The sequence below is a fragment of the Cibotium barometz genome, chromosome 42 (assembly GCF_041138505.1).
Source record: "Cibotium barometz isolate CiBa-2024 chromosome 42, ASM4113850v1, whole genome shotgun sequence".
In the NCBI taxonomy this organism is placed as follows: Eukaryota; Viridiplantae; Streptophyta; class Polypodiopsida; order Cyatheales; family Cibotiaceae; genus Cibotium; species Cibotium barometz.
This window is the reverse complement of record NC_141087.1, coordinates 48,461,667-48,471,504: the sequence shown is the minus strand read 5'-3', so window position 1 is coordinate 48,471,504 and position 9,838 is coordinate 48,461,667. Positions and strand designations below refer to the sequence as shown.

General features: G+C 46.1%; 1 protein-coding gene across 3 annotated transcripts in view; it reads left to right on the top strand.

Annotated features, from left to right (window-relative positions):
- The first annotated feature begins 788 nt into the window (after positions 1-788).
- Positions 789-9,838, top strand: part of LOC147614566 (uncharacterized) — a 35,799-nt gene continuing 26,749 nt past the window's right edge. The window contains exons 1-6 of one of the 3 annotated variants that reach the window (XM_086781116.1): positions 789-926; positions 1,442-1,823; positions 1,927-2,083; positions 2,165-2,384; positions 2,561-2,614; positions 2,712-2,791. In XM_086781116.1, the coding sequence (XP_086637242.1) occupies positions 924-926; positions 1,442-1,823; positions 1,927-2,083; positions 2,165-2,384; positions 2,561-2,614; positions 2,712-2,791 (896 nt within the window). In that variant the 5' untranslated portion in view covers positions 789-923. Of the gene's footprint in view, positions 927-1,090; positions 1,192-1,441; positions 1,824-1,926; positions 2,084-2,164; positions 2,385-2,560; positions 2,615-2,711; positions 2,792-9,838 lie in introns of those variants that run through there. The other 2 variants (XM_086781117.1, XM_086781115.1) reach the window with 2 other exon arrangements.

Sequence of the window (9,838 nt, the reverse complement as noted above, 5' to 3'; positions counted from 1 at the left end):
CGGAGATGGGTCATGGCCCATGGGTGGGAGGTGAAAGCATGACATGATGCCATCATGGCATTGGAGATGATCTATTTCATGGTTTGATTAGCGCCGTGGATTGGGCGGATAGTTTACGGCAGAGAATCTGGCAGCTGGACTGGCCAGATTACGGCCCGTAATCTGACTAGCAGACCACACGGCCGCGGCGCCATGACGCTTTTGGGGATATTTGGCACAAACACCGCTGTTTTGGCTTTCCTCTCCCGCTCTTGCTTTCGTCTCTTGTGCTTCTCCCCCTGCGTGCCCTGCTAAGAGGGGAACGACGACCGAACGAACGTATTTCTGTTCGTTCTACGCACTAGACGTGTGCAGGTAGGCCACATTCTCCCGTTTGTTTCTCCCTGCCCCCGCCGTCCCTCCTCGCCCTCGCCATCGCCCCCTGGCCCCAGTAGCTCTGCGCAAGGCGACTGTAGCCTGTAGTATTTGTGGCCCCTTTTCCTTCTCCGTGCCGCTCTGTCCCTTTTGGTCTCCATTGCCGGTTTCTTCACAATGCTGCCTCGCTGATTCCAGCACTGGCGGAATGGCAGATCTGGCTTCAAGAATAGCAGGGCTTTTGGGAAATAGACACGGAGATTTGGGCAAGAGCAAGTTTTTCTGTCTGGAGAAAAAAGCAGGCGTGGAAAGGAGCGTAACCAGATGAAACCAGGGTGAAATCTTTAGGATGTGGGAAGGTTCTTGGTCCTTTTTCCAAGGCGCCCGTCTTCCGGAGGCCGTTAGGACGGTTATTTTGGTCGTCAACACATAAACTGTTGTGCACTTCCGTCAAAACTATCCTCATCAACCGTTGGACCTTGGTTTAGGCATACACAGGCGTTACATGCCAAGCCTGGACCATTCATGCGCCCTGTTACAGCATCTGGACTTACAATGGCCTTTCTAGAATGGTAAGCCTTTACATCTTGTTGTGTTCTGCGTTGCCTCTTTTATGTCTAAGATATATATACAAAAGTTTTGCTCTAAAAATCAGGTGAATCCGGTGGGACAGGAAGTACACCCCTCTGCCTTTTTGGGGACGACCTTTTTGACTTTTCAGTGTTTTCATAGTGTATGGACATACCACCTTCATGTACTTTGAGACGCCCTTCACATCTGTAGAATGTAAACAAATTTTGCTTTGAAAAATCGATTCAAGTTTACAGAATGTGGAAGGTGATATACCTCTTTTCTTATTTTAAGAAAAACCTTTTTTGACTGATAGATCAAACTTTATAGCGTATATATGTATGTACATACACACACATACATATATGTGTGCGCTTTTTTTTTGGGGTGGGGGGCACTATGAAGTAGCCATAACAAATTATCAATTGAGAGTGGCATTGTGCTTGATATTCTTTGCTTGTACCATTTTGAGAGTGGCATTGTGCTCGACCTTCTTCGCTACTACCTTACATGTCAGGTGACAGGAAGGCCCTGGTTGAGAGGAGAAGATAGAAACGGGCTTGAAGCTTTCAACAAGAAAAACTTTGTCATGAAGTTTGAAATGACTGTAGATAAGGGGAGCTGTTCTGTCTCTTCGGCACGAAGTGGTGGTGATGCCTTGAAGCCACGGGACTGTCGCAGGCCACTTTTACAGGCTAGAGATGAGAAATCTAGCAAGCTGAAAGATTATTGGAATGCAAAGAATGAGGCAGTTAAGATCAAGATCGACAGGCATGGAGCTGGACAAACAGATTGGATTGATAACATTGCATCATGCCCGGTATATTATCCAACCAAGGAGGAATTCACAGATCCTCTGCAATACATTCAGAAGATAGCTGCTGATGCCTCCAAATATGGTCAGTCTTTCGCCATCTCCTTACCAGCATGGCTTATTTTTTGGGATGTACACCTCTACATGGCAGCATGCTCTGTCTCATGGTGTCTGGGATATTTCTGCAGGCATGTGCAAGATTGTCTCTCCTGTGGTTGCATCTGTACCAGCAGGAATGGTTTTGACCAAGGAGCAATCTGGCTTTAAGTTCACCACTAGGATACAACCAATGAGGCTTTCAAACTGGGACAAGGATGACAAAACTACTTTTCCTATGAGTGGACGGTGAGAAGAACTTTGATCTTGTGACAGGCTACTACTTTTATGAGGTTGTGATTCAACTGACTGTTTGTCTTATGACTGCAGTTATTACTCCCTGACTGAGTATGAGAAAGTGGCCAACAAAGTTTTCACTCGCAAATTCACGACTGCTGCAAGTCTCCCTACTAGATTCGTTGAAGCAGAGTTCTGGAAAGAACTCGTTTCTGGAAAGATACGCGCTGTAGAATATGCTTGTGATGTTGAAGGCAGTGCCTTTTCAGGATCTAGCATGGACCCCCTGGGACAAAGCAAGTGGAATTTGAAGGTTTGCTTTTGTTTCGCTTATCTCTACAAATTTGAGTACTATCTTACTATAGATTGTCATGTCTGCAAAATAAAGCATGTTTTTATCTGCAGCTCATTTTTCTTGTTGAATGGTCTGAAGGTTATGTGTGCTGTTAAGCATGGGAATGACCTTTCATGTCTAACTGCTTAATACAGGGGATCTCTCGACTGTCAAATTCCACTCTCCGTCTTCTGGAAATTGCTATACCAGTATGGCTTCACTATTTTTTCAAGGGTCCTTTTCCAGTGGTTTCTTTCACATATGTCGGTCGAACAGCTCAAATATACTGGTTGAAACTTTTTGTAGGGTGTTACAGAACCTATGCTATACATTGGAATGCTTTTCAGTATGTTCGCATGGCACATTGAAGATCATTATTTGTACAGGTATGGAACTTGTGTCTTGAGGAATGCATCAGCGACTTTTAAGTTGTACGTTTTTAGCGTCAACTTTGAGATCCATTATTAGGCTAGTTGTACTCTTGGTTTGAGTGAGGGCGCGTAAGACTCGTACTAAGGTTGGGTTTAGAAAGGGGTGGCGACATGTGCGATGTTTGTTGTGGCAAAAAAGAAAGATACACGCCACAATTGTCTTGAGAGGAAATGCTCTTCCGGTCAAAGGGAGGTTGACCAAGTGAGACATCTCACAAATCTCACAAAAAGAACAAAGAATGTGCAATTTGAGAGACTTGAACCTTGGACCCACGGCACAGAGACATTGGCCTATGCACATTTGTTGAAAGGAAAAGGTGTTAGTTAACTTTAACATGTCTGCTGCCCCATTTGTGAACCCAAGTGTCACCATTTGGCCACCCAATTGGTTCACCCGTACTTTCTCATTATGTATATACATTGACTAGCGCCCATGGCAGTTGCATATGTAGGGGATTGATGCCAGTCATGTGATAGTGTGGATTTGGCTTCCGTTGGGACTTGTGCTTGTGTGTACATGCCTCGGAAATGCCTGCAGGATTGGTGTTCTATCGGGTCTGGTACCTCGTATACTTACTTGGAACACATCTATTTTGGTAGGGATTGTCTATACCAATGTTGCATTGCATAGCATCTTTATGTGCTTGCGTGCAAATTGAATTTGCATGCTATTTTCATGCTTGCTTGACCAATGTGTAGTTCCGGGTAAGGGGACGTCTGTTCGTGAAGTTTGAACCATGTGTGTGAAACTACCTTTATGAGTGAGTGTGTACACACTTTATTACATTTTGGGCAACCAAAATTCACTGATAGATAATGACTAGCTCTATGTTCGCACAAAGTGATGTCCCGAGGTGGACAAAGCTCAATGCCTTCCGCCTAGACCTTATCCCCCTTTGCTCAAAGAGAGCGGGTTAGTCCTAGCTTGGACCCCAACTAGCTTTTTCTCTCCGCCTAACAGCAAGGGTGTACATCTCATCATCTCTCACTTCTGCCTCTCTCTAAATCCTAATTTCAGTCTTCCTTTCTGTAACTCACAGTGCCCGGGGGACTAGGGCCTTTGACACACTTGTTGATACCATCATTGCATATTAAAAAATTTAAACATGGCCACAACCTTAATACATATCCATCATCACTTTGGATAAGACATAAAAGGTGGACAAAACATTCACAAATGCTGAAAATGGAGCTTGCACATGTGACACCGCATAGAGGTCGGAATGGGCCGACCCTCCCTTGGAGTATTTTATTATCCAAGGAGAATAATATCATGTACAAGCTTTGAGGGCCTTACTCTCCCCACAGGAGATGTGAGATTATCCATGTACAAATGCCATAACATAGCCCAACACGACGCAACCAAGCTGGAACATAGGCTGTAGAAATGTTGAGCCAACAATATAATCCATATACCTCCGTGTGGGTACTGATTCTTTCCCAAAAACCACGGGTCTTTATGCAATAGAGCTGGCACAACAGGTGCAGCTCTCCATTCAGCCGGTACAACAAGTACAGTGGTTGGTACAGCAGGTAGAGTGGCTGGTACAGTCGGTAGTAGAGTGGTTGGTACAGTAGGTACAACAAGTACAAAGGTTGGTACAACAAGTACAATGGCTAGAAATCATAATAAAACGATTAAATACCCTTGCATTCAGTATTTCTTCGCGATGGAAGTCTCCAAAATAGTCCCCAACAGCCAGTATTCTTCCATGGACAGCCTTCAAGAGAGAGAGAAAGAGAGTAGCCATCATTAGGGCAGCTTGTAACGGTGGTAGAGGCTAGTGTGCAGCAAGAGATCCTCCTTTAACGAAGAGAGAGGGCTCCAATTTATAGATTTGGGGCTCCCATGAATGAAAAAGGAAAGAGAGGGCTATGATGACAAATGGAGAGCCACACAAAAGCTGAGGTGACAAGTGTTGTCTCACTTTGTGACATGCAGCGGAAGTGTTGGTAATTGAGGATCTTGTCACACAAATTCTCACACCGTCTTTTGTATCTTGAGTTTCGCGAGTTTAGCAATCCACTTTAAGACTTCCAACTTTAAGAGAGTTGAGAGATAGAGAAATGGAAACCATACACCTGTTGGGGTCCCGAATTACCCACTGAAGGGCCCCTTATCTCGTTATCGGAATAGTATTTGCTTTATTACTTTGAAGAGACTAACGGTGGACTGATGATAAGCCAAACGCAAGATCTCGGAAGACCAAGTGCCGGGCTGAACTCTACATAGCTGTAGAAGCACCAATGATGTCCAATCTCGAGCCTATGCACTCTTCCCAATGGAATGAGGAAAGGTTGCAAATTTGAGGCTGAGATAGGGGCTGTTTGGAACTGTTCTAGGCTATGTATGAATGTTGAAAATGAATATGAATGCTGAGTTTTACCTTCACCAATTGGCTGTAGCAAAATGATGAAGAGATGAATGTTGAGAACTGGTTGTATGCAGAAAACGCAAGGTTTACTGAGGGCTGAATGCTGTAGATTGTTGCGTTTTCTTGATGGAGGACTGGATGCTGATGCGTTGATGCTCCTATGGCTGTAGGATGAAACGCTTCTCCAAGACGCTGGATGCTGAGGTGAACTAGGGGCTGAATACTGAAACGCTGAAGCGCTTGAGGCTGATTGCTGAGATGATATGATATGAATGAACAAAGCAAGCCTATTTATACTATAGTGAGGGCTGGTCGGTTGGCACTAAATGTTGGCCGACTAGATATTAAATGCTACACGATTGCATATGATGGCTAAATGGTGTTAAATGCTGGAAATTGTGGAAAAAATGCCAGATAAATACTAAAAAATATTCTAAGACTACCAGATGGTATTTCAAGGCTTCTACAATGATCTATATGCAATGGATGAATGATACGCAATATGCAGAGTGCTTTCTAATGCAAACCCTAAGGCTTCTAGTGACTCTACATGCATGAATGCATCTCTTCAAGTGGGTTAAGGGACTTGGACTGACTGACTGACTATTTAAGGTTGAGAATGATCTACGTAGCTCATGCTTGACTTATCCTGGATTGAGGAGTACAATGGGGTCACGACGTACAACAATTATCATCCTAAAAAGATACTAATAATGCACAATGTTGCACTGATGATGATGAGCCAGCTTGTCACCATGCACTATAGTACAGAGTGCATGTGACATTCCCTCCTGTTTAGCTTGGCGGCAAGTTCATGGCTTCCAAGTAGTCCGCCAACAATTGGGGGTACTCTTGAAAGAACTCCTCGTCTAGCCAAATGGCTTCGTGGGTACCTCGATCTCGGAACTTCGTATAGAACTGACGTATCCGTCGATCGGAACCATGCTTCCAACGATGAAGAAGAATCTGCACAGGCTCGATGACTACGGCTTCGTCTACAACGTCTGGTTACTGTTCATCTAAAACATCAAAAACTTCTGGTCCAACATATTGTTTTAGCCAAGAAACATGGAAAACATCATGCATCGTCCAATTGTTAGGCAACTTCAACTTCATGGAGACATCACTTAACTTTTTAACTATTGGGAATGATCCAAAACTACGGAATGAAAGCTTGGGACAACGTTTGTCCACTTGTTTCAATCTCTGCTTCATGATGTGCAGATAGACCCTATCCCCTTTCTTGAAGTGGATATCTCGTCTAAACTTACTTGCCTGTTGCGAACTGAATAATGCCCAGGCTCAAAATTGAGGGCGAAACTAGGTTGAGTACCAAACTCAGCGGAATCGACATACTGATCTTCTATGCTATTTAAGTCTTTTTCAAAGATGTTGAGAATGGTAGACTCTTGAATGGTCTGGATACTGGTCTTTCTACTAAGAACATCTGATAATATAGAAGTACAAAATATTATATGTTAAGAGTGTCCTTTCACACTTGATGTCCAAGGGAAAAAACCATATGGGAAAAAGTGCCCTTGGTTAAGCCCTGTTCACACATAGCACTACCATAAGTGAGCATATGCCTACAATCCTTAGTCTCATCCTCACTGGCATGCTCCTCTTGCACCTCATTCTCTTGTTGCTCTTCTTGTTGACTCATCTCCCACTCGGTGAAGGAATTTGCCTTCTTGGTCACGCTCTTGCAAAGCATTCGCAAGTTCGCGCTGACGAAGACAAGGTCATTGGCACGCTCTACCCCGAGTTGGTTCCTCTTCCTAGAGGCAATGTGGCTGTAGGTACTCCAAAGTTGCTCCAAGCAAGAGGAGCTCCAATGTTGCTCCAAGCAAGAGGAGCTGACGGCTTGGCTAAGTATGCCGATGGCAAGCTGCTGTAGCTCCGGTCCATCCGAACCAAAGTCCTCCCACCATAGAGCAGCACCAACTTTGGAGCGGTCAACCTGTGCATCATGACAGCCATAGGAGCCATGAAATGACCTGTACATCGAAAGCTGGTCCCTGATCTTGCACCTAACCGATGCATCAGGCACAAGACAATCCATGATCATCCTCCATCCAGCGCTCACCTCCCAGTCGCTCTCCTGCTTGTTGCCTTGGAATTCTGGGTCCACCACATAAGCTGCTGCATGCAATGGAGAGTAGTAGGAATTCCACCTTCTTAGACACAAGGCATGGATCTCCTCGTATCTGTCTTCGTCAGGCACGAAGTCTTTCAACTTCTCTATCATGCGATCCATGGCCTTGTAGACCTTGCCTATGCATGGTTGCATAGCGTCTACAATCCTCAATAGGTGGACTATGGGCCTCACCATAGCATCTGTGGTCTTCACACGCTTCCACCAAGAGGCGTCATCTGCGCGTAGCCTACACTCTTGGCCAGTGTTTGTACGGGACTCTTGCATGGCGACAAACTCGTCGCTAAGGAAAAGCCCCCTCAAAGCACCGCTACAATCCTTCAACCGGCCCAACATGAGAAAGTTGTAGGCAAACCGGGTGTCGGAATATTTGAGGAGAGAGAGACAGGACCTCTTGTTGAACTCATGCCAAAGTCTTTGGTGGTTGAGGACAAAGGAGACCATGGTGTTGGCCTCCTCCATGAGCGGGCTGATCCATGGTAATGCCCCGATGTCCTTGAGGAGGTTGTTTAGGCAATGAGCCATACAAAAGGACACCGTGACATGTCCATACATACCTTGGAGAATAGCTCCCGCCGTCCTATTGTAAGGCTCCCCATCCGCAACAAAGCCCACTACATGCTCGGGGCCAACGATCTCCATGGTGGTAGCCCACTCTGCCGCAAGCACATCCGCGCTCTTCCCAGTGCCGGATGCATCATGAGATGAGATGAAGTACATCTCTCCGCGGGAATATGCAACCACGCCGTGAATACTCCTCTTGCGGGTGTCACTCCATCCATCCACAATGAGGGAGACTCCGTTCCTCTCCCATTGCCGCTTTGTGTTGTCAGCCTCTTGCTCTACAATGCACTTCTCCTTCTCGAGCAATGTAGTGCGCAAGCTCTCGGATAAGGGGAGCGTATAGGTCGAGCCATACTCCCCAATCTTCTTAACCATGACCTTGAAGTATTCCGACCTATTCAAGAAAGTAATTTACTAATGAGAAGAGGACTAGGATGATGAAAACATGAATGATGAATTGGCAATGATCGATTGCACTTACCTAGCCGCTTGAAAGGCAATGTGGTCGTGGAAGAAGAAGCGGGCCACCGCCATATCCACCTCCTCCTTCAACTTGGGGTTCCAATTCTCCCCAAGTGTAGATTGTCGTCGTGGGCAACGTAATGGTTGAGAGGCCATGGAGATGGAGGGTGTCGGCGTCGTGGATGGAGTAACATTCTGACTTGATGGTGAAGGTGATGGTGTGCATGATTTCGATCCACCATATGACTCTATGGTAGAGACTTGAGTTCCTCTCCCCATCGTCGCGGGATCCACGGCCACTCGTGGTGTCCTTCTCGTCGCTTTGACCGCCTCGTAGACGCTAAGCTTGTCAAGAAGTTCCCGTCTCTTCTCGGGCGTGACATTCGTGCAAAACCTCACCTCATGCCCACTCTCATGCAAGAGGTGGGCTCGCACTTTGTCGGCGCCACCCGTTCGCCGGTACGGGCAAAGCTTGCATACCCATGGCCGAGAACCGCCTCCATGAGCGGATAGGGTGTAGTTAACCTCCTCCCACCATGTCCATCCTGTTGTCCTTCTACGGGAAGCCCCGGCACGTGAGGAGGATGCCATGGTTGAAGATGGCTTGACTCTTGAGCCTTGAGGAATGAGAGAGAGAATTTATTAACGTCTTCCAAAAGACCGAACTCGGCCTATGAGACAAATCAATGTACCTGTGTGGGGTATCCTCTGTCATCCCAACAAAATGAAAAAGTATTGAACTTAAAAAGCTGAATCTGGGTGTGCAATAAGTACAATGAGTGGGGGAGGTGATGGAGCTCTACTACTAGGAGAATGCAAAGCTATATGCATGGAGTATACAATCATGATATGCAACCTAGCTAGCTCCATCCTGTACCATACTGGGGGTATAGAATGGTATACATCAATGAAGGGGGTGTCCACAGCTCCCTGAAGAACATGCCTGGGTCTGCTCTGAAGCGAGCCAGTCACTCCGCACTCTCTCAATGAAACTGAGCTCTGATCTCTGTCATCTCTCTCTGGTATAGGCGTGGTGTCCGAAAGCTAGGTGTCCTCTGTCTCCTGCGGGCTCTGAGTGTCTCTACTCTCCGGAGAGTAATTCCCTGTTGTGTAGGGGGTGGGAGTGGGGTGGATCTCTGAAAAAATGTAGTAATCTGTGTCTGTCGTCCCTTCTCTAGAGCTGTCTGAGCTTGTAATGATGTCTCTCTATGATGCTGTATGTCTAGAATGAATCTCCCCAGTATGCGCTGGTCTGCTGCCTCAAAAGATCTGGCGTAGGGAATGTGGCTCTCTGAATAAAATGGGATATCTCTCTCTGATGGCTGTATATGCTCTGCATCCGCATAATGCTCCTTACTCTCCACCTCCTCTCTGCACAATCTGCATACCCTCTCCTCTCGGGGGATCCGTGCTGCTCTGCCAGTCTTGATCTCCAATCGATGTGAT